A 26,105-nucleotide genomic window follows, 5' to 3' on the forward strand; every position below is an offset into this window, starting at 1 on the left:
TAACTCAGGTGAATATTGGCTTAGAGGAGGATGTGGGGTGTTTGTCTGGTCTAAATGCCACCTGTCATCTTTGCTGTAATGGAACAAAGGCAAGGTACACAAAGCTCCTCACCACACAGGATTGCATTGAAAAGCCATGATGCATAGAAAACACTTTTAAGCAAAGGGGATAACTGTTAGCAAACCAATAAATACTGAATGTTAAACTGACATGGCTGAAAGCTTTGTCTACACTCTCTTTTAAAAGACTTCTCACATTATTGGCTGATATCACAAAAAATAATGATAAATTCTGCTCATACCGTTCTGTGCTGCTTCTGTCATCTCTTCTCAAACAGATGACACGCACGTAAAGTTTTACAAGTTACTTACGCTAACCTGTTTGCTTTCTACGACAGTTGGTATTGCAGGCACAGAAAAGTGATGTACATCTGTGGCGATGGCTGTTGTTGCTAGCCAGGTGTTCCTTGTTTGTTCAGCTTCAGGTGACGCTCGTCTGCATTAAAACATTCAATGAGCTTTAATTGCCTCTGCAGGTGATGACTCAGAAAGAGGCTCAGGAAGAGAAAGAGTGAAGGATAGAGAAAGATACAAACAGAGCAGGGCTATTCCCACTGAGCCACTACTGTGACTGAAAGTCATCCATTAAATCAAAAATAAAATTGAAAACAAGAAAAATAAAGTGAAGGGAACATTCATTTATCTCATTGTGCAAAGTGAGGATGGATAACCCACTTTGAGTCAGTACATATAAATTACACTTGATGTGATATATAAATAAATGTGTTCTGTGTTAGGGTTATTAAGCTCATGGTTTAACTCTGAAGTTTAAACTTTCTGGCAGCTGTGAGTCATGGGGCATGTGTGTGCAAGTGTGTGTGGTGGTGAAGTAGGATTGTGTACTCCTGCCGTCGTGTTATCTCCTCGTCCTGTCATTGTAGATGAGGTGAGAGAAGATGTAACACAGGCCTGACTAATTTATTAGTGAGCTGAAAGACAATTCAGAGTATGTGCAATAAACTATGTGGGCTCACACACATAGCTAACACAGACATGTTAACGCACACAGACACAAACATAAGCATGCGTCACTGAATCAAACTTTAAAACAGCTTGTTTAAGAAACACTGCAAAATCTTGTGAAAGGCATGTTTTCTTACCAGGAGTAAGACGAGAAGATACAAAAACTATCAACTAACAGAGCCCCCATGTCGTCAGCAATGAATATAGTGCGCACACACACACACACACACACACACACACACACACACACACACACACCCAGAGGCCACAGTTAATTAAAGGTAACTCCAAAGTTGACAACAGCTATGCTCGTTACTATAAGTATGACCTTCACAAATAAAAAGCCAATACTTATACTTATCAATATATGTTCAACAAGCACAAACATGTAGACATGTAGAAAGCAATATTTTAATCTGCTTTGTCCGCAGTCTTTCATCATCTAATGTTATGTTTTACAAAACTACAGCACACGAAATGTTACAAAAAAAGCTCAATTTAAAGCTGTCTGTCTGTAGCATAGACGAGTCTGTGATCTAACTGCCTAGCTTAGTTTGCCACGTAGCTTAAAATTTGGCACTTTGTTGTAAATTTAGCTGTTCACTGCTCTCTCCACCAGCTGTAACGTTTAAGTTACGTGCATAACAGCAGAGAGCGAGGAGGAGGAGTTCTTCATTCATTCTAAACATCACTCAGTATTTTGATGTCAGATACTGAATTTGTATAGTGACCTTGCTGTTGTAAATTTTAATGTTGCTATAACATTTAGTTATATTTAAATTTTTTTTAGTTCTGTTCTGAATTTAAAGACAACCAGGTAGCTAATATGCACACATTTCATTATTTGTTTATTTATCGCAAGTCATATCGTCATCGCAATATTGAACAATGTTATCGCAGATTTTCCTCATATCATGTAGGCCTAACTGAAACAACATCTCAACTAAATCAGAGAGTACAGCAATAGATAAAAAAATGAGGGAATAATATTAAAACAAGCCCCAGAGTAAACATACAATGAGGGAAAAAAGTGATAAGGGAAAAGCATTTTAAAAAAACCCCAGAACACTTGTCTTGAAGCTCGGGGCAAAAAAGGGCCAAACTAACAGCCCCCTTAGCACCCATACAACTGATGGGCACCTCTCTCTCTCTCTCTCTCACTCTCCTCCCTCCCTCCCCTCCTCCTCCTCCTCCTCCTCCTCCTCCTCCTCCTCCTCCTGTACCATATGGATCTAATCGGCCAAGAGCTGGCCAGCTGGGACCTCCAACAGTCACCTGTGAGGGAGGAGGAGGGGGGTGCAGAAGAGACTGCTGGAGCCTCCTCCACTAAGCCATTGCAGCCCCCCTCCTCCACACACACACACACACACATTTCTGCCTTCCCTCTCCAAGGAGAGGAGGAAGGAGGAGGACGTGGAGGGGAGGGGAGGCACGAGGCGGCTGAATGCAAGCGAGTGGACTTAAATGCCGGAGAGACAAAGGCTGCACCTGGTCCCCGTCCGTCCACACACACCACCACAATACAGCACACATCTGTTCCTCTATCATGCGCTCCCTCCTGACCTCCACCCACATACACACAAACACACACACTGCAAAGACAAGGGTGCATGCACCAACACTCACACAACCACATCTACTTAATTTGTCAGTGCATGGTCTCTCAGTTTCGGGTTGTTATTGTAACCTCACAGCTAGACAACAGTTTCAAGGACTTCAGTATTTTAGAGGCTTTTTGGTGAGTGTATGGTGTCAAATTTCTGAAACTCAGGAGTCCCCTCTGCTTATTTCAATCAACTTAATTTATCTTATAGCTCTCTTGGGATTGACACCTCCATACTGCCCCGATACAGTTGCCCCACTTCCACATAAGCAGTTCAGTTATATACTATGCATATTTAAAAATCATTCATACATTATTTAAATTAAGTTCTGTATAAAGACAAATAGAAATAAAAAAATTTCTCACTCTGTTATATTTTAACCAAGGTTGGCCCAAAGGCTGCCTATGTATTATGACAGTAACACCTTTACAGACTGTGCAAGAGTGTTAAACAAGCACAGACAGGAATAAGAAATTAGTCCGCAAATTAGAGGCGCCAGGGGTGGAGAAGGAAGGATGCACGTAGGGAGAGAAGGATGGAGGAGGGAGGGAATAACAAGGATAGAAAATACTGTTTTCATTTGGTTTCATCTGAAAGACAAGTCTAGTTGTCAGACTCAGAGCCAGGCTGTTTTTCTTGGCTCTCATTACCACCTTCCAGCCCCGTAGACTACATATTTGGACAAAACCCAATATCAACACTCTGCTCCTCACTCTGCTGGTAGGGGAGAGATGGGGAGGTGGCATGGTTGACAGTAAGGGGGAAAGCTAGAGAGAAGGATGTATACATGAACAGGGAAAGGAGGGAAAGACACTTTTTGGAGGAAGAGAAATGGGGAAAAATAAGAACTGTAGGTTACAGAAGGGACAAAGAGACAGAAAACATGTATGGCACTTTCCTGCACACACGTGAAGAGGCACAGATGTGTTCCTGAAGTGAACCCATCACATTTCCCTTACACAGAGTGATGGTGAGAGAAGCCCTAGCGTAACCTCGTCACTCAGTGAGATAATTACAATAACACTGCTGTAATCCAGCATGCCACATAGTGAAAAAAAAGGGACCCAGGCATGGAAATGTACTTAGTGGCAGAGCCAGAGAGAAAATGAAAGAGGGGACGGCAAGGCAGACAGACGTCGTCCATAAAAACTAAGAATGAGCAGTAAAAGAGGCACAGTGATGTGATGCTGGAAGCAGAGGAGGGAGAGGAGGTTTGGCAGAGGTTGGACGGCGAGAACGGACAGTGTCCACGTGTACATGAGGTCAGGCCGCAGGGAAAAGAGCTAGGAGAATATTCTGGATGGGATTTGAAGTTAGTGATTTCAACAACACTCCAAAACACTGCAGAGAAAGTGGGACATACTTCAAATGTTTGGGAACGTCTTCACGCCCTATCACTGTATCAATCAAGACTGAAACATAATGTGACATTAACACCTATTATAATGTAACAAAGTGGAAGGAAACATTATCTTTATGTTTTGAACAGACAACCTTTCATGTAACAATGATGCACTTCCAAGGCTTGGATGGGGATGAAACTCTCTTGGTTGAATCAGTATAAAATATGAGCAACTGCATCATGGCTTTTTTTCTTTGGTAAAGAAACTTAACATACACCTATAGTGTTGTTAAATAATCCAAGATACTCCCACGGTCCTATGTTGAAGGGCACTGAAGATAGTATTAAAGGAAGAAAACTTTCAAATAGCAATTAAAAGCAGCACCTCCCCATTCACAACAATATACAAGAGCCAGCAAGAAGGCCCATGGCTGGACGGAGTAAATGTAGGTGTAATTGTATGTATTTGACATAGATTCAGACATGTGTTGCTGGATTCGGCCTCTGCTACAGGCTCCACTGTCACTGGATGCATGTTATTCAGAGTGGCAAAAACTTTAAACAGACACGCACGCCAGCGACACACACAGTTGGGCCGCAAGGAATAGAGCTGGAAGTGGATGTGTGTCATCATGTGCGTGTGTGTTGGCCCCATTTACCAGGTGTCGGGTTTGTCACAGACTTAGCGGAGAGAGGACAGTTATCCTTTTAGTAACACACACACACACACACACACACACACACACACACCTGTGAAATGGCTTGCCTGAGGCACGTGTACACACACCCACCCACAGGAATAACAACTGTGACGTTACAGGGACAATTCGAATCTGTCAATCATGACCTAAACCCACAAAAGCTGTGACGCACACACACTTACACACATACACACACATAGATTCTCTCACACCAGCTCCCTGTCTCCAAGCCCAGTAGATTATCTGCCTATCTGGTTACAACCCTTCTCCGCAACTAATTGGTTAGCCTGCCCATCAATCATCATGAGCCTCGTGATTCTTTAAACCCAAGACTACAAAGGGAAAAACAATCAGCAATAGCATTTATGGAAGCACGACAGCTTAGAAATTAAGTTGTATTGTGCTTATTTTCTGTAATTCCCCTCGTGAAAGTTTATTCTCAGATTGAAAGATAAATCATAGGATGTCAGAACAAACTTATAGAGCTCCCCTGACATATAGTGAAGATATATATCATCATGTGTGTCTGGAGGATTTAGACTGGGTGGTTCCTTTACATTATAAACCCAGACAGACAATCTACTCAACACTGCAGCCAGGCAGAATACTGTTTTTCCTCAGGTCCGTACTTCGGTAGACATACATACATATACACACACTCTGAACTCGTAAGTTACGGTAGTCCATAAAACAAAATACGAGCTCTAGACTCGAGAAAACAAAGCGCACATTAAGACTCGTCTGTTTCAGACCAGGTGTCAAGGGGCCTTTACAGCCAAATAGCCTGGGCTCAGGCCAAACCAGATGTTGCTATCACCATGGGCCACACTGAAGACATTTACACAGCCTTTCTTGACCCAGACTGAGAGTGTTGGTACAATGAGTCAATAGGCTTTGTGTTTAGCTTCATCGCAAGACCTTTACTTTAACATTTATAAACATAAAACAAGTTGCTTTGGACAACCTCCCTTTCAGTTTTGAGAATCTTTCAAACATCTTTTGACACTTTTTTGACACAAAATATATATACTTTGTATATCAGGTTGTGCAATCTCTGCATCTTTCTGATTAGGCTTTCAAAAACATATTGCCTTGAAAACATCTTGTGAAGCTCACAGAAAAGGAGTCACATCACTGAGCACAAGCAAAGCTCATGAAAAACTACAAACAATTCTACTTTATATAGTTTGTATTGTAGGAAAACAAAGACATTATCCTTTCCCCGAGCATGTACTATACAGATGACTAATCCGTCACCCTCAGGTTTTGGGGATGCAGTGAATCAAAGCTGAACAGTAGGTATGGTCCATAGAGTCCATAAACAGAGCTGTGGGCAAGCTTAGCCCAGCTGTATAAAAGACAAGAGCTCAACAGCCGCTGAGAGAGACAGATAAGTAAAACAAAGAGGCCAGCTGTGCTCAAAACAATGAGGAGAATGAGACAGAGATAGCTGTGGAGGATGAGTGCATGTTTGTGAACGTGTGGGCAGACATGTTTTGATCAGTGTTATCGTAGTGTATGCATGCTGTATGGGTTTGTGTGCACATATGTTTAAGAACACAGTGTATTTTTTAGTATATGTTCAGACAACAAGCACAATTCCTGTTAATGGTGAAGTAGGATTATGTTTAAAGTTTCTAGTCTCAGCAAAGGAAAATGATAACAGGGAAGCTTTTGTTAGTGAAAATACCCTTATGTACGTCCACGCATTCTCAGACGGAGAAAGAAGGAAATAAGAGAGTAAATAATGACTATGACAGACAGTTCGAGGGAGGCTGCACCACCCATTTCTTGTCCACCCACAAACCCAACAACACAAGCAAATACAATATTTTTGCTCTTCCAAGTCATCATGCCTCTTGGGTTTTACTTTGGAAAACAACACCGTCTTTCCGAGAAAGTTACACAAGTTAAAATGCATCCTATTCAGTGATCCTTCTAACTATGTGTCCTTGGTTCAGTAATGGAAAATGTATCTTAAAAGGTTCCCTTACATAATATTTGGGATATTAATGTTCAAATTGCTGTATCAAAGTGAGGCTACTACCACTGAACACACTGAGAAACATAATACTCTGTTCCTCTATGCAGATTTGAGCACTTTAAAAAAAAAAAATAGATGATCATAAGTCAGCAAAAATTATGGTAGCCATTTCAAGCCAACAAGCTCAGACAAACCATGTATATGCTACCTGTAAGCTCAAAAAGAGCTGAATTTAGACAAATGACCAGTGAAGAAAGTTGAACTAGCTTGCAAGCTAAAGACACAGATGTTTTTTCTCGAGAATTGGGGGACTAAACAATAGCTAATGGCTAACAGATTTTAAATTTACATTCAGTAGCCAGAAAAACCGCCAGTGGGATGCTCACGTTGACCTGTGTCTGTTTGAGGACTAAAGCCCATTTATACTCCTGCGTAGGGTCTACGTGCATACCTACGCTGTAGGCTATGCACATAGCCATGCATTTATACTTGTGCGTAGGTGTGTCCGTCATTCTGCAATTGCACCACCAAACGCTAGTCGGCAGTAGCGCTACAGCGTCCACTGTGTTGACTTTTGCCGGCCGAGCAGGTTAACTTACGGTTTAGCGGTCCGCTAACGTAAATGGGGGTAAAATTGTATACGTACAGCTGGTGTAGACTTTTCAAATGTTACCGACCGAATGGATCACATTCCGCTAATAAATGTAACTTCAAAGCGTGGGGTACTTCCAGCCCGCTCTGAGGCATTGCGAGGCTACCCAGCCGACCAATCACAGAGCTTACGGTCTGTGTCGACTCGACGTGTAGTTACATTTTGGAGGAGGTGCACATCAGGCGACGGCGAAGTATAAATTGCACTTAAGTAGGCACTGTTTGCACTTCAGTACTATATTGCAGATATATTTTATTTATGCAGGCAATTAACCTCAATTCAAAACTTGAATTCAATTGAGGTAATTCCACAGCCCATTCAAGCTCTCAGACAGCACCAGCCAAGTAAATAAATTCTTGACTTGGGTCACTGAGTGGGTCTCTCAGGCCGGGAAGGGTCACTAGACCCCTGCAAAAAACGTCTGACTCATGCACTTAGCACAAGGATAGGGGCTCCCATACAATGTCAATGGGGCTGCAATAGGAGAGATTAGGGAACGCAGGTGGTTAGATGTTCATTGACACAGATATGCATCTGCACACTCACTAACACACACACACACACACACAGTCAGAAGACGTCCCCGTGATGAAACAATCTTTCCTAGTGCTACTGACTGACTGACTGACTGAGCGGTTTCTGTTAAGTAAATGACCTAACCCTTTCATGTCCACACACACACACACACACACACACACACACACACACACACACAACCTCTCATTGAACCCCTGGGGCCAGATATCACAGTTCTCACCACTGGAACTAATAGAGCACTTCCTGCATCAAACTCTTGAAGCAGCTGCTTTGTGCTTTGTGTATGTGTGTGTTGAAAAAGTGTGTATTCTGTGGATGAATTCTTCAGATAATAGCATGGTGAGCAAGGGGGATGGTGGTCTGTCAGCAGAGAAAGTCACAGCTGGGAGTGAGGTCAAAAAGGAAGGGAAAAAAAGCTACAGAAAAATATAAGACAAGCAACCTTGTACTTCAGCAGACACAATGTCTACAAAGACACCTGGTACGCACATGCACACACACTCACTTCCTTAGACTCAACCACACACTTATCAAGTATGTGATCAAAAGCTTCAAAGGCACATAAATCCCAAGACAAAACCAGTAACTGCCCATCAGGAATGAACATCACATCCTTGATGCTTTGCAAAACACATACAAACACACGGACTCATGCACACACAGATACAGAACAGTGCCTGCTGTCAGGAGTGTGACAGTGTCCAGCAGACCAGACAGGGGTCTCTGGTGTGAGGCTGTGCAGCCGACAGCTAGTCGCTCCTATCTCCCTGATGGACCGGCCTGGCCTGGTGTGACACTACCCAGGTCTCTCTGCCTTTTTTCTGTCTGCTTCTCCCTCACACACCTAGTCCACCTCCCTCCATACACAGAAACATGAACACATTTCTTTTCACCCAGCAAGCTACTGCAAATAGGTAACTTATGCACATCAGAAAACGATTTTCCAACATTGTAACTCAAGTTACTTATTCACAATACCCATGTTACAGTAATGTGGCATTGGCACTCTGTTGGGATCCACATTCCCACTGATGTCGGTGTTGTATAACATGTCGGCACCGCATGAAAGACAGACACAGCAGTTCCCTTCCTCTTCCCATATGTCTGGGATACAGTACAACAGATGCACATGTCGTCTTTACCTATTTTCTTCTGCTCTGCTTGCCATGTGGAAAAACTGATTACTATCTGAGTAAATGACAGCTGAGAGAGATAAGCCCCTTTCACACATGGAGCCAATCACATTGCTGGGTTTATTTATCCAGTTGAGGTAGCAGTTTTTGATGTTTACACATAAGTATTACTTATAGAAAAAAGAGAAACATCATAATCATTGCAGGGAGATTCGGCTTTTCTTCTACTTTCCACAAGTGGAAGCAGATGGGGGGGATCAGGAGCGAGTTGAAAAATAAAGAAGGCTCCATGTTCTGGCTGCTGGACCTGGGAATGTAGCTGGTTTTGTGCTCACCAAAGATGTGAAGAAGGTTTTCTGGAAAAAATCCTAAAACCTCAGATGTCCAATTGCCACAGCCTCCTTTTTAAAAAAATTTGCTACTGCTACTGATGTTACCACATGATGCCAAACACTGAAAGATGCCAGAACATTTCTGGGTTGAGGTGCATTTTGGGAAAGGGGCTATATGGAGTGACAAAACCTGAAAAAAGGAAAGGGAACATTTTGATTACCTCTACGCAGTTGCTCTGAGAAATTTGTCCTTAAAACTAAACATCTCAATAACACTCAAGAAATCTCAACCCTTCAACAACATGATAACAAGAGTCTCCAAAGCAATCAGTATTTTGTGCATATGGCAGCAGAAGCTTTTTTGCACTGTTAAAGGAAGCAGGCAGACAAATGCATCCCTCCTTCCCTCCTACCTCAGAGGACATGGATGAAGAGATAAAGAGGAAAGGATGAAGCACCATCTGTACAGTACAGAGCAGCTTTGGGAATTAGAATGGAACACACACACACACTAAGCACACAAATGCACTGCTTGCAAAAGTACACACTCACTTACACAAACAGAGACACATTCACAGAAAATACATCCAGAAAGACACAACACAAATTGTTGAAATCCCCACTCTTCGCTCCTACCTCCTCTCAGAGTCCACTCTTCAGTCCTTTGAGAAAGTCAGCTGCAGTGGCGAGGTTTTGCTTTCTTATCCTTTCCTTTTTGTCTCTTTCTGTGACTCCACGCCTTCATATGTCAGGCATGTGTTTGCATTCCCACATATGTGAGCTCCAGTGTGGCGAAGGCCAGAGCCAGAGACACAGATGGCACCCAGATGGAGACAGATAACCGAGCAGACCAGCGCAACGCTGCACTACACACACACTCACTATCTCTCTCTTACTTCCTTTGTGTCCTCGCTGTTCTCTCATGTGAGGCTCTCTCTATCACTCGTAAAATCTCCTCGATCTTCCTCCGCTGTTGTACTTATTTTCGTTAACTCGCTCTCACTCTTTCTCTCAATGAATTTGCATCCTCTCTGGTGCTCGCTCTCTCAAGCTCTGAGCTTCCCACTCCCTCAGTCTCTCTCTTTCAGTTCTAGCTCCTCCCCTGTTTTCCCACACACTGTCTTCTCCTCTGTTTTCATGGGCCGGGTGCTCCGGGAGACGTCATAACTCCCACTCCCCCCACCCATTCCCCCATGGATCCTGGCCAATCATCCACTGCTGACTGGCTCTATTCAACCTGCATTCACCGGCAATGGCCCCTGCAATTAACATAACTAATTGCTTTGGCACCTAAAGGCTAAACAAGAGGCTGTGCCAAGGGAGACAAAAGTGTGTGTGCATCTGTGTGTGTGTGTGTGTGTGAGGAGGGGGTCCTTTGCAACCCCACTCCCTACTACCCTCCCCCTTACCCCTTCAAGAGAAGAGGGGATCTCCCTTTTAAATGTTTTTATACTAACTATCCCCCCTCCTCCAGGCTCTTTCATTGATGCCCTCTTTTGTCTCAGCTTCTTAATGCGGCTCGCTCAGCCCTGCCTTGCCAGCCAACCCATTGGGGGACACTTGAGGAGCATGAATGAGTTATTCTTCTGTCCTCCTCTACTCTCTTATCCTGTGCGCTCCATCTTCACTGAGTTAAACTTAAATCACTATCTGATTTATGCCTCTCACACAAGTGCTGCTGTAGTGACAATGCAGGTTAAGATAATGGAGCCTGGCTGAGATTGGGCAGCCCGCGTGCTTTATTCACTCCTGCCTATTATTCCCGTCACCAGCTTAGGCCTACTTCAAGAAAGTACAGAGGATGGTACTATATTCATTCTAAGCCTGGGGTAAATAAGACATTAATCTGTTTTTAATTAGACAACTGACAATTGAGAGAACATGATCAACGTGAGACTCCAGAAGCACTTGGCTGTGTAAACAAACAAGTAAATGCTGTCGGATAAACACAAACAGTTCATTAAGAGAAGGCGCTGCCCCTTCTCTGTGCCGTCATGCACAATTGAATGCACACTTCGGAACACCGCTGAATAACTTAAGGTGTAATCCTATCAAAATGGGTTTGATTTTGTTCTTGCGCTTAAGGAACGCGGGTAAAAAAGTCCACACTAAAGTGATCTCTAATTGTTTGTAAGCAATCACAAAAAGGCTTGTTGGGGTTTATTATATTTCTATAGGCTGTCAAAAATTGGATTTGACTGAACGATCACCCATAATAACCTCTACGTCCCCTCCTCTCTCCTTTTAGGCCTGCTTTATTCAGGGTGCATCTGGTCAGCCAGCAGGCTCAGAGGCATGGCCAGGTGGTGTTAGAGAGGGAGAGAGGGAGGGGGCGGAAAGATGGAGAAATGAGGAAGGCCTTGCATCCGAAGCTCAATACTGTAACCCACATGCTACTGTTGCACATAGTAGGCGTTGAGCTGCAACTGACACCACTGATGGACAAAGGCTACTGGAAGATTTAGATTAAAACCCAGGTGTAATGAATGATTTTTTAATTGTTCAGGCTAAATCAGGATACAGGAAAGGTCGTTTTTTTTTTTAAATTGATTACCCCAAAGACTAATCACATAATCAGCTAATACAATTTGAAAAAACGCAGGCCCCTCATTCATTTAAACTGTGTCAGTCTGTCAGTGCAGCAGGTTTGTCCAATGTCCAATGTCCAATGAAATATGTAGCTAGACTGGATCCATTTGAATGAATGAGAGGGCTGAAGTTGGTCGCAGCGGAGCCTTACAAACAACTGTGCTGTATTTTGTTGTCTGCTAAGCCTTATATGCATTAATCTGTTCTCCAACTGGACTTGCTGGATAGTATTTCATTGTTTCACTGTTTCTTGAAGCTCTGAAAAGTTTCTATGCAGGGCTGTTTTCCATCTGAATCTCTGCTTACCCTTTTAAACTGTGGGCTGTGAAACATCTGGTTACATGAGGCATTTTTATTCTGATTGGGCTATCGGATTATTAGTGGACTATTTAGGTCCATGTAAAAGTAGCTATTGTGAGGGGGTGAATTATATATCAGAAGTCATTTTAAGAGATCAATAAAGATAAAGAAAAAAATATTGGATTTACAAGTAGCACACAAGTAGCAACATCTTTCCATGTGTGATCATCAACGAGGTACTTCCGATCCTATACAGTTATTGCATTCATATTGTTTTGTACACATGTATGTGTACAAAACAATAGAAAACATGTTCAAATCCCACCAACTACACAGCCGATCCCTACCTGGGTCTCCCCAACTAAGTTAGCCTACCCCTAATGTTACATGGGGCTCTCCTCCTAACAGCGGTCGCCACCTGCAATGCTGCGGCCAGACGCCGCCCTGACCCCGGGCTCTCTTGATGGATAAAGCAATTGTGGCAGGACAGCCACATGACACGCAGTGTGCCAGCTCTTCACGTGGAGGACAAAAGCATAACACACCTGCAGTTAACCAACAGGTGCCTATCGGCTAATCACCGCGCGCACCACTGAACTGCCAGTCCGGCCAGACCAACTGCCCCGCAACGTCAGTCATTTGCTAAATCTCAAGGAATGCTGCTTCTACTAACTGTAATAAAATATTAACAACTCTAAACGACTCTAAACGTTCATGACATATATACTTTGAATCGTTTATCACCATTGATGAGCCCCACAAACAATATTGTAGCGTTTTAAAGCACTGTTTGGAAGTGCATGCAATTCTCGGCAGGCATGCAAAATTCGGCATAACACAGTGGGAGAAAACTTTTTTAAACTTTGCAATCAATCCACAGTTCACCCCCTCTCTGTTTTTTTACACAAATTGCACCCTGCTTACAACCACTTTACATGTTCAAAAGTCTCTTGTAGAAGTCTGAGCACTGCTTCTTCCAAAAGGGTCCCAAACAAGGACAGTTAACTATACTTTGCTATACCTATCATCTTTTGTAATAGAAAGTCAGCTTGCTGTATGTATGCATACTGTATGGCTTCCTGTTACTATAGCTGCTCAAGCTTCATGCAGCTGTTTGCCATTGTGTGTGTGTGTGTGAGATAAAGAGCGACAGAGCAAAAGAATATGCAGCATCTGTTTCTGTTCACACGGTCCCTCGCCAAACTTCCACTTTTAGAAAAAGTAAACAGCATTTTTTTAGAGAGGACAGGGGGGAAAATGAAAGGAGGAGAAGGAGGGAAAGAGGGAACGTGGGATTGTAAGAGTTGGTGATTGACTCCACGAGAAAGGAATCATGTGTGTTTATGTATTTAAACTCGCAGAAAGTTTGAAATGAAGAAGTAAAAAAGTTCAACATATTGTGTGTATATGCCTCCATTTACATGCATTTGCATTGCTTTTTTGAGGATACTCAAAAAAAGCCTCTAGTGACAGTGTTTTCTAAGGTACCATTATCATGACAATAGACACCGATGCAGCCTGCCAATGGTTGCATGAATAGCATACAGAAGTGATGTGTGTGCTCAGAATGGGAGACTGCATTTGTAAATGTGGTCTAATGGCTAACTGCTATTTTACTAAAAAGCTAATTAACTCTGTTTGTGTGAAAGCTATGCTATCCAATCGCAATACAGCAAAGCAACAACAAGGGGCTCTACTGATACAGGAATGTTTCAACAGGTAAAGAAGACAAAATACCAATTTAAAGGCATATCTAAGGTAAATACACTAGATAGGTGGTTTATACTCATTTGAGGCAGGACTGTACAACTCTAGAACGTGAATCACAACAGCAAAGGAAAGCCACAAACTAGCACAATGATAAAAAGGTGCACCAACAAGGTTTGTAGTATGCTAAATGTGCATGCAAATAATTTTTGGGGGAAACATGAAGCATTTCCAGATGACCACAGAGATGCAGATTTTCTATGCCAATTGTCCAGTGAATTGCCACTGACAATTGGACAATCAAGTTTTCACAATCTGACCTCAGCCCCATTGAACTGCAGACCCATTATCCTGATCATGCATTAAACATCCCAATTGATGCCTATATATCTATATACTTACATACCTATAATATTTTCATCAGCGCCTTCTAGTGTAGCTAACATCAAGACAAAAAGAGATGACCTTTGATGAAACAAGGTCTTTCAGGCAACTGGCCGCATCAGTGCCAGAAACTCTGCGTCGAAGACACACTGTGCAAGGCAATACAACTCACACATGGTGAGAGCATTTTGTTCTCAGCACTCACAAAGGAGTTTGAAATGGTAATCAGGGTGGTGGGATTTCACTGGGAGAGTTGCTGCCAAATCAGTGTGAAATGATGACAGAGATTTTCATAAATTAAAAAAAAAAACCTATGCATGCCACTTTGTATTCTTTTCCCAGCCACAGCTTCCTACAGTCAGAAGCTTTCCCACTCCACACTGTGTTAAGTCCATTTTTGTGAGATTTTGTGTGCATGTGTGGCCGTATCAGTTTTCAAGCTTGTCCATCGTCACACAGTGTGGAAAGTGAGCCAGAACAATTCTGGCCAGACTACCACCGACCTCAACTTCACTAGCCAGGATATCTCCATGGGGCCCTGACACGCCAAGCTCAGAGAACTAGCGCAAATAAATGCAGACTCGATTTGTATAGCCTCACGATGACTTATGTTTTGTGATATAGTTGAAAATACCACAAAAGAGAAATGACGGCCAGATGATATATTCCCTGCAACCGTCAACCAAAACAAACAAGCTAGGGTTTTCACATCTCAACAGCGATAGTGTGATTAAAGGTTTTAACTGGCACTAATTGGCATTTTCAGCCTGTCGTCTTTAGCTTGTGGAAGATGACAAAAAATATATAGGTGAAAATAACAAGAAACCACACTAAACCGTTTAAATCAATGTTTTTCTAGGTTAAACAACCAATCAGATTACTGAATGAGCTAAACGGCTCCCAGTAAGAGGAGACTAGAATCAGTAGTATCGGACAGCAAAGAAATGTCTCTCTTTCTATGTCTTTCTCTTCTCTAACCTTCTCTCTTTCTGGCTATCAGAGACAAAATGTTAGTTTTGGCTAATTATTCACGTTGTTGCTATTTTTTCCCCCACTAAGCTTCATCATTGCTGCCCCCCTTCTCTCCAACCATTTTACCAGCAATGCTCCCCACCCTCTCCTTCCCCTCTTTCCCCATCACTGTTCAGACTCCCGATGTTCGCTAATCTGATGCAGCCGTAGATTTCCCTGTCTGATCTCCCATGGCCACATTTTCCATTACATCTTCTACAGCACATTTATCTAATAGGGACACGTCATTTTCCAGGTCCATGTATGTCTGGAGGACCATTTACTGTAAAAAAAAAAAAAAATAAATAAACAAAAGAGATCAAGTAAGATGCTTCTCGGCAGTAATCAAGGCTAAAGTGAGGGCTATTTTCTCCCTGTCTGTAGGGTCAGATAAATGATAGGTCATATAAACAGATTTTATGGTATGTGTTGGCTCTGGACAGTGAACCAACAGAGTGGTATTGGAGGACGGCGAGGAGAAGGACAAGGTTCCCAGAACATCACCCTCCCACCCAAACACACACTTATTTTTAAAGATCTTTTTTTTGGCTTTTGCCTTTATTTGATAGGAACAGTTGAGGAGAGACAGGAAATGGGGAAGAGTGTGAGTGGATGACATGCAGCAAAGGGCCGGGGGCTGGACTCTAATGCAAGGATTCTTACTGACAAATAAATACTTTCCACATCCGCGAGTATGTGGGGGTCCGCGAGGGTCCGCGTGACGAAAAAAATCATCATCAGACGTAGGATCTGTGCGGACGTCCGCATGCCTCCCGTTGTTTGTTACCGCACGTACTTGGCACAGACAGGTGCGCGCAGTAACAAACAACGACGATGAGAGCTACCAGGGCACCAATCGATCTGCTGTACATGTGTGGAACGTGTCTGCCAAGCTGACTCAAGAAAGTAGTATAAACAAAAGTAGTCCGGGTCCACGGGGTCAACAGCTGTCCATGTCCGGTGAGGACTCAGCCTTATACGGTATATGGTGCACATTCTCTACCAGGTGAGCTAACTTGCAACCCCCCCAAAGAAATTTTTAGTTAAAGAGGCCCTGTGGAGGTTTCTTTTAAACAAACAAAAGATATTTTTAGTTAGTTTTATTCATCAAAACTCATTGTGTATATCTTCGAGGTCTAACAAATGTGTCAAGGGCATTTCCTTCCTTATTAAATATTTGCAAGGCCAATTTTTTTAAGTATCCAGCATTATTTACATCCACGTACATCCACGTTTACCAGCTTGTGGTCATCTTCTCCCTTGCCTCTGCTAGCATATCTCTGCATATCTTAGCGTGTTACCGCCACCTGTTGATCAGTGGAACAGTGTGACACCATTGTAAAAATGTGTATTGGGTACCTGCGTGTGTGCACACATGCATGTGCATAGTCACGCGCATACATACGAAATTAACAAAACGGGGAACAGCTCCATAGTGCTACTAGAGGTCTAAATGTCCACAGTGAACCTTGAAATGGTAGATACACAAAATGGTTCTGGTGAGCACCATGTCTGAATGGATAAACCATTTCACAAACATGCCCAATGACATAGGCTTAGTTTTCAGGGCAATGTTTCTTATTCTGTGCCCCTTTCTGTTGCACTTAGTATGTGGTTCAAAATAGCCAATCATCAGGTGTAGATATTTGCATCTGTGGTCAGATGCCTGGACAACTTTAAAAGGTCTGCCTTGGTTAGCAAATAGCATATATGACACTAAATGAAATCACTATTTATGGCCTTGTAATCATCAAACACTAAAATAAACAGAGACATGGTTGGAGACAACAGAATGTTTGCCACTTAAGGGATATCCACACTACAGTTTTTGAAGCACTTTTATTTTTTATTTTTTTTACATCCACTTCAAGGAACAAGTATCCTTCCGACAAACGACAAACCTATAATATCAGTCACCATCGTCTCTGAAAGATGCACCATGGACATGCCGGCTTTTCTTTCTCTGCTGCTTAATTTCTAATATTAGTTTGTTAGGACAGCTGCTTCTGAGGACAGTAAGGTTGGAGTCGATGCAAAGTGTAGGTAAAACATTTCCCAAGCCATGCTTTTGCATATTATATAATACTTCATCGTTGGCTAGCAGTTGTCTTCTTCGTGCCTTTTCCTAGTACAATGCTACATCACTGTCACCAATTGTATGTCCTACATTCGCATGTGCATGCTAGTAGAGTATGAGATAGAAACGAAGCGGGCAAAACATTGCATGATAGCGCCACAAGTAGTCAAAAACCAAAATCTGGTCACAGACAGGCAAAGTACTTTTTTAAGTTTTTGTAGGTCAGCACTGCTTATGTAGTTCGGCTGAAAGGCCATAAAGAAGGAAAAACACTTAAACTATCTGTATTAGTTTGGACATGGCCTCAGTTCAAAACTATACTGATTCCCTCAAGACTCATTCAGAGCTCATCCTACATACATTAACAACAAATTGGTGGCTGGTAAGGGGGCTCCCACAGGGCTCTGACACAAAACAACCCATGACTGGTATTTTATCCCCTCCTGACATCCCACTAGCCCAAACACGCCTCTCCCCTCCCCTCTTTCCCCACAGTCCACCGACGCCCCCCGTCCTGCCATTCCACGACTATTGTGCCCTCCTTTTCAGGCATCCTCATATCACCCAAAACAAATGGGTTCTGTATTTTCCTCTCTCTCCTCCTCCTCCCCCTCCGTTCTCTCATTTTCTCTCTCTCCCTTTTTCTCCTTTACTCGGTGCCGATGAAAGGCAGGCATTGAGCCGGCAGTGGCATTCCAAAACCTCGGGCCTCGGCTCCAGTGTGTCTGGCTATTCAACACTGCTGGGAGCCATTAGTTTAAGTAAGGTCTGACCCGCCTACTCACCCACGGAAAACCCTCAGATCTCCTATTACACTCAGCGCACAGAGGGGAGACACGGCTGCTCTTCGGGTGCAGCAAGTGTGTTTATAAGTGTAAATACTACACAGAGACAAATACAGATGAGCAAATATAAGAAGCGTGGTTATAGGGGGGAGTGCATGCATGTTTCTGGGTGAGAGGGAAAGTGAGCGAGTGAGTGTTTGTGTGTTGGTATGGGAGAGGCAGAATGAGCGTGGCTGCATGTGTGCTTAAAATTTATGAGCGGTGGGTCTCACGCTCACTTGGCTGCATCTTCCAGAAGTTTCCACACAGGGAAGCCAAGTGCGTAGCCAGACGCCAAACCCTTCTCACCAATAACTCCGCTTAAACGATATTCAACAATTACGCACTTTCCAAAGTCTCTCCAGACGCTCTCTTGTTTAACTTATGTACCAGATACGCTGTCAGGGATATCCATCTATGGCACTCACAGTTAAAATCCTTAAATGCAGCAATTTCACTAATTAGAAAATGATACCACGGATCAGAACTTGCTCCGCGTTGCCAGCCTCACCCAATTGTCGGCACATAAACATGAATAGTTCTCATAAACAACTCCATGTTTGGGAGAAGCTGTGTTGAAGGAGTGCTCGGACAGGCCCACACACAGACGTTACACACACAGTGAGTAACTACACTGGACATTCTCCTTTATTTTAGTAACAATACTGTATATTGTTCACAGCTGGCCAGTAAAAGATTTGCCATGTTTTTTTTTAAATAGGGAATTAATAATGGTCCAAAACATTTGTCAGTTACACTATTTATAACTTAACACAAATCTTTGTCTAGGGTGTCATCTAATGAACATTTTGCCCCAGTGTTTAGATATAAAAAGGCATGATTTAATCATTATAATAATCAGTAAGTAATTAGTAGGGAGAACAGTTTGTCTTTAAAAAGGTACAATGTGTAAGAATTGAGACTCCTCTCCACCTGTCGAATTCATACTCCAAAAAGAAATAGAGTTGTTACTGATACTGTGTGTTTATGCGTGATGCATTTGTGTGTGTGTAGTTTCCTGTTACCAGCAGTTGATTCTATATAAAACTTCCATCTCTCTTTTTCTCTCCCTGAGGCTGCAGGGGCAGCTGTGTTGTTCTCTTCCCTGGCGATGGCCACACCTGTGATCTGCAGGTGGTTCATCTGGCAGCAGGGCCGGGAACACCTGGCCAGGCAGAGATAGAGCCTCCAGGCTTTACTCTCAGCGTGTGTTCGTGTGTGCGTGTAATAGTTTTGGGGATTTCTGAAGGGCTCAATTAAAGTTGAGGAAATATAACGGCTGGATTTGCTCACACACACACACACACACACACACACACACACACACACACGCACACACACACGCACACACGCACACACACACGCACACACACACTCAGAGGCATGTGTTGGCATTTCCCAAGGTTAAGCCTCAGGGATGTTTGGGCTTGTCAATGTTGCAATACAATCCTCTATTTGTGTGTGTGTGTGTGTGTGCGTGCAGTAGAGAGGGGGTGTATGTACAGGTTTACTTGTTTTGGTTCTTTTTTCATTTCAAGACACAGCAAACCAAACTGAACCTCCTCCTGCCTTCCCAGTTGTTTTGGGGACCAAATATCTCCTAACAGAGCAGCAGGTGACTGTGGCAGCACCTGCTTTGTTGTTGCAGAACAACCACGGGTATGACATCTCGCTACAGTACTCTGCTAGGACAAACAAGCAAAGACAACAAGCAGAGACACCAGCTGAGGACAAGACACATAAACAACAGCACCCAGAACACATTCCAGCCTGGGAGCAAGAGCAAACAGAGTGCAAGTCTATAAAGTTTATGTGTGCAGCAAGCAAGCGGGTCCTGTTCTCTGACAGCACAAGGCCCAGCAGGAGTGAAATCAGAGAAGGGACAGATGAGGTGAACTTGACAAAAGTCATAAAACTCACAAGTGACACGTGGGGAGAGGAGCTTGGGAGTGATATTGGCTTAGGCTGTTACATTCACTGTGTGTGTGTGTGTGTGTGTGTGTGTGTGTGTGTGTGTGTGTGTGTGTGTGTGTGTGTGTGTGTGTGTGTGTGTGTGTGTGTGTGTGTGCGCGCGCGTGCGTGCGTGCGTGATAAAGTTAGACTAGGCCAAGGCCACACATCATCTTCAGCGTTATCTGTCAGGATGTGAAGCAGTCATTATCTGGGTCAGCGACTTTGCTGGATATGCTTGTCGCATATGCTTTACATAAGCATTACATGTGTTTCATCTGATAATTCAATAGAACATCAATTCCCTCAACAGACTGAGGTATAGACATCTTTTGACACATTCTAGAAAAAGTAGGGGAAACAGCAAATGGGGAGAGGAAAAAAAATACGGGTTTAAAATGTGAATACTGCCAATATCTTGTCAAACCATGAACTGAGACTTGAGTCTTCCTCTGAGCGATGACATGGTGCATGGTGGCCAAGACGAGCGGGGATGAAGAGAGGAATAAAGACGGATAAATCGAGATGGAAAAGGAATGGGGGCAGAAAGAGGGAAGAAGAAGAAGAAACAAAGATGGATGGATGGAGGGAGGCCGAACGTCAGACAGGAACAGGAGGTGAGAAAGAAGTACTGGGGTAACTCTGGAAGGTGTGGAGAAAAGGGGGAACCAATGCTAACTCCTCTTTGTCTGAGTCAAGTGGGAAATGATGGAAGTGGGAGTGAAAGGCATGAGGAGTGGGAAAAGAGAGAGACGGGGCATTAAAAAAGCATAATGTGGTGATAAGTTCCTTTCACATGCTTTTTTTTTTGCCTGACCACTCCGATTTACTCTGAAGTGACTGGGCCCTTTTGTTTCCAGCCAATGTCCCTCCACTTAAAGTAGAGGACCGAATAAATGCTTGCGCACAATCCTGGGACATGCATGCCGCCATCCTGATAAAGGATAAATGTTTTTTTTTTCTTCTCCATGATGATTTAAATGAAACACAGAAGAGCGTACAAAAGAAGCTTTAATCCCTTTTGGTTGAACGTTTCGAAAAGCCACATGATAAATATGCAAAACCGCTTTCACACCCTGCGAGCCGTCTTTTTGGAATAGTCAAATGTGTCAAAGCGATGTTTACGCTACCTAGTGACACCTGAATACAGAGGTCATGGCAGTGGCTGGCAGTATAACAAGATGACAGTGTTAACAACGCTCAGGAGCCGAGCTGAGAGCTGCAATCAAGAGTAAAAAGCAGAGGGCTTGCTTATCTTTTGGAGCCGGAGAAGTGATGTTTTGTCAGGAGGTGGGCGAGCACAGACACTCTAATAGCCCTCGTCTCCTGTACGGCTGGTATTTCTGAGGATTGTTATTGGCGGGTGATCCTCGGCGCAAGATCACATCTGGATCCTATCCTCCCAGCCGCTCCGTGCAGTGCCGCACAGCAACAAGAAACAGCTGTGCAAAACTGGCTTCAATTAGCCTCACATTCTCCCTGACAGTTAATCCCTTTCTACTCTCCTTCTCTCACTGTTTGGTCACTTGTCTATTTCTCTTTTTTTTCCCTCCAAGCTTTGCTCCAGGTTGCCACACTGTCTGAAGTAATAGACAGGCGAACATAGTGTACTGAATTAGTAACAGACAATGGGACAGAAAGCTCAGAGGTCTCACGAAACACGGAACATGACAAATCCTATCTGTTTGAAAAGACAGATGATCCTGTTTGCAGTGGTTTGGGATTTAACACAAGCGAACTTGATAATAAGATGCAGAGATGATATATTTTTGTTTTCTGTCATTGGGTAGTAAACGCTTCATTACAATTAGGGTTCATTTAAATATTAGACTCCAAGTTTCACAGCAAGTGATCCTTAACAGTAGATATGTGACACATGCAATTAGAGTCTGTTTAAATTGTCATTTGATCTCATATTATTGCTCAAACAGAAGATGCCAGATTCTTTGTTGTGGTTCACACACGTGGGGGCACTGTGACCGCATAAATTCAGTCTTTAAACATCTTTTCACACTAAAACCACACTTAACTGTGATCCAGCATTGCAGCATACTGAATAAAATGTTGTCGCTCATGAGTCATTAATCAAACTCAGCTCAAACTAGTTCAACTGCACACCATCTTGACTCAGCTAAACTGCACCGGGGAATCAAGCTCAGATTGGTCCTGCGATAGGAAATGGGAGCCAGATTTGAGGTAAGGGAGCCAATCTGATGGGCTTGATGAGCAAATCTGGAAGGTTCTGCAGTCATTGTAGCCCTGGGGCCCGAGTAAAACACTAACAGGTGGTAGTGCTGTTGGAAAAGACCCACGCAAAGACCAGAGGGAGTGAGAAGGATACTGGGCCCAAAGCCTGAAACACAAAAACACATACCCAAGCACACGCATATTACAAAAACACAGCCAACGACATGCATGACACATAGCAACACACAGAAACAAGCGTAAGCAGTGCACAGACAAAAACATGCAATTCAACACACATTTGCACACATTTTTGTATATACGTACCTGGAACTACACTTATTGTGCATATAAACACATTCACACGCACACACATAGCAACAGCCCACAAAGACAAGAAATGGTGCATGGGTGACTCAGAGAAGATCTGCAGGCACCTCACTCTACCTCCAGCACAGGCAAATTCTCCCACATGGCAAAATACAAAGGGCCCACGTCTGGCAACGCTAACAGCCCACTCAAGCCAAAACCAATTAGGTCTCTAATGCAAACCTGCAGGGCCCCTTTGTCGTTTATTTCCCCTTTTAATGTCAGAGGATTGGAATCTGACTCTGTAACCCACCCCAAAGAAAAGAAGGCAAAAGGGAAAATTATCGGGGGTTCCAAATTATCCACATGTTTTCTCGTAGAGCTAATTGAATCAAGGGAGAATGGAAATGATTGACTAGTGTGAGCAATGTTGAGCCTACATGCTCTTTAACACATTTTCTCCCAGTGTACACACAGCATCCCTGCTTCCCAAAGGGCTATTTAGCTTTCCACACAACATTAAATTACTCCAACTTAACAACAATCAGAGATGGGCAAAGACACAGCAAAATGTCCCTCAAATAAATATATCAAAATAAAACAAAATATTGGTGCCAGAAAATGTATCAAGATAAAATACAGGAAAACACATGTGGGACATTAGGCATTCTGAATTTGTCCAAAACTGCAGACCATTCTGATTTCTATAATGTACACAACGCTCTGGTGAGAGTTTGAATCCTACCAGAGGGAGGGAAGAAAATGGAGTTGAATGCTACTGTAACAAGCAAAATTGTAAAAGCAACAACAACAAAACTGCTGGAAGCAGCCAATTTGGTTAACAACTAACTTTTCAAATATTTCTGGCGTTAGCTGGCTCCTGTGTGGATGGAATATTATTCCTGCAGATGAGAACAGTCCCTCAAACGGAGCTGAAGAGGGGAGGGTTGTCTTACGTCCAGCAAAAAGGAGCTTGATCAGCCAGGTTTTGACCTAGTCTTGTATTTTATGTTTTTGAATCACGTAGAAAGTATTTTGAAAGTATAAAATGACTCCACTCTAAAGTATCTTATTACAAATATACATTTAAATTTTTCAGCTCTGTCAAACACCAACGATAAAAATACATAAAAGTAATTGAAATACGTATTTCAAATAGGAGTATACTGCCCATCTCTGACAACAATTTTAAAACAGAAGAATACACATATTGTTGTTATCTTTTGGGGGTTATAGCTGGAACCAATTTTTTTCCAAACAGCAGGAATTGCTTTCAAACCATGTTTATGGTTTTATATTACACTATACACTCTGCTGCTCCCTGGTGGCCACTGTAACGCCATCATCATTAACATCATCACTACAATATCACGGTCAGTATCATGCAGTTATTTGTTTCACTGTGGTGAAAAGGGGACCAATCGGGGTCCTGGGGGGAGACACATGGGGGTCTACAGTCATGCCCTGGGGCCCTGCTGACCCCACTTGCATCGCAGGACTGTACTACTGACCCCTGATGTAAAGCAGGCAGAAACCGCAGACAAAAAGGGAAAAAAAACTCCTTCTGGCATCAAGCAGCAGCTCCAGCCTGGTGTTTTTGTCTTAAAAAGCTGTAAACTCCAGATGGTGGAAAGAGAAAGAGAGAGAGGGAGAAAAAATCGTTGGCTGGTGGATTAAGGGTTCCAAATCCTCGACTGAAAAGACACATAGACTCGAAAGCTGCTATTCAATCAAATGGGAGCATAATAGCTGTCTTGTGGGGGCGATATAAGGGATAATGCATCCAATAGAGTAGAGTATGTTATGCATAGTTTATTCTCACTCTTTAATGGATCCTAATGACCATACGATCTCAGCAGACAAAGGGATGATGGAGTTTTTGTTCGGTCATTATAATGATTTGATGGGATCTGAAGTAACGCATTCAAAGATCTTCTCTTATGACTAGACTGCTCGGGGGGAAGAATCAGAAGGTAATAAGAGTGGAGAAGTGTTTTATCTGTCCTTATTATGGAGCCTAGATAAAAACTCTGCTATATTTTCATTAGGAGGCAGGGGCAGCCCTTCAGATGAGATTCTGGTCCTTAATTAAGTAAAACACAAAAACGAGATCAAGGACATATCACGGGACATTTGTTATGACTCAGCATAGTGTATCATGACGTGCAGGTGCAAATGAACACACCTGTGGATAAATGCTGTCAGGTAAAAGTAACTCAACGGTGATGCCTGATTTTGCTTAGCATGTTAAGCAACACTTAGAGTCTACTTACAGTTTAAAGCACTCGGCATTCCGACCATGCTGCTCGGAGTTTTGAGTTTTCTTCTCCTTGGCAGAATGATGACTGATAGGATCAGTCTTTTAAACTCCTTCAGGTCCTCTTCAGCGGGGTTCCTATGGGATTAAAATACTTTTAAAAACACTTCTGAATTAAATAGAATGAAACGAAATCTGCAGGAGACGATCGCTTTACCACCGAGAAACACGTATCTATTCTCTACACGCAACACAGGATATTTTGTGTGGGCGGTACTAATTGTGAGCATTTTACCAGAAAGCGCGGTCGGTTACAGCAGGGAAACTGTGTCTCAGCAATGATTAACTCCGAGAAGCAACAAGGGGACACCAGAGCTCAGCTCGCATAATCCTCACAGGAGACACACATCCCTTGCCTTGAGCAAAGTCGTTTATGACCTCTACTTGTTGGTGTATTGATTTTGTTGTTTTTTTTCATAGCCTGAACCTATAGCCTGGGATGCCTCCACAAATTGTCATTGAAACAAGCAAGGGTATAGGGAGAGCCTGGTGAAACTAAAAATGATGGATTGTATTTGATAATATGCAGGCCTAAGGGATGAATTAGTCTTGCAATTTGAACAATATGACCATGCAAAAAGCAAAAGTTGAATAATCGGTGTCATCTGTTGAGCTTGGTAATACTAGCCAGAACTCTCCACACACAAGAGCCTACACAGTCAGGCTGATCTGGAATCCATCCAGAGTCTCACGTGTTATTTCTTCTATACAAGCATAATATTTGGATGCTGGCTTAGAAGGTCATGAGCTATAGCTCCCCCATTACATACACGCACAATCATCTTTTCACCCCCACCCCCCACAGCCGCACACATATGCCACAGGCTCCTGTCCTCCCCCTCCAGCCCAGCCCCCCATCCTCCACTCCTGCCAGGCTGCCACCTGCTCTCTGCAGCATGCTGCACAGCTGCTCTGCTACAATAACAAATTAAGGTCCACCGTGGCAGGCAGGAGTCATTACCTACAGCTCCTGCTATGGAAGAGCCAAGGCAGCATCAGCTACCGCCTGTGTGTGTGGGGAACACAGGTTTCCCCCCTTTTTGTGTAAAGCAAGGGGCCAAGGGCCACTAATTGTTCTGATGTGGAGCAGAGGATCAGGGGGTGCTACAGTTTGGGGAGGCAGAAGCCAAGAGTCACCACTTGCT

The 26,105-nt window shown here is 43.2% G+C and overlaps 1 protein-coding gene across 11 annotated transcripts in view; it reads right to left on the reverse strand.

The window, feature by feature from the left end:
* Positions 1 to 26,105, reverse strand: part of cbfa2t2 (CBFA2/RUNX1 partner transcriptional co-repressor 2) — a 52,738-nt gene that overhangs the window by 12,357 nt on the left and 14,276 nt on the right. For 6 of the 11 annotated variants that reach the window (XM_046075587.1, XM_046075585.1, XM_046075586.1 and 3 more), the window contains one exon: positions 24,917 to 25,038. The exons of 1 other annotated variant lie outside the window; for it this stretch is intronic. In XM_046075587.1, the coding sequence (XP_045931543.1) occupies positions 24,917 to 24,944 (28 nt within the window). In that variant the 5' untranslated portion in view covers positions 24,945 to 25,038. Of the gene's footprint in view, positions 1 to 302; positions 522 to 9,944; positions 10,340 to 24,916; positions 25,039 to 26,105 lie in introns of those variants that run through there. 4 more of the 11 variants (XM_046075590.1, XM_046075591.1, XM_046075592.1 and 1 more) reach the window with 4 other exon arrangements.

This window comes from Micropterus dolomieu, linkage group LG18 (assembly GCF_021292245.1).
Source record: "Micropterus dolomieu isolate WLL.071019.BEF.003 ecotype Adirondacks linkage group LG18, ASM2129224v1, whole genome shotgun sequence".
NCBI lineage: Eukaryota > Metazoa > Chordata > Actinopteri > Centrarchiformes > Centrarchidae > Micropterus > Micropterus dolomieu.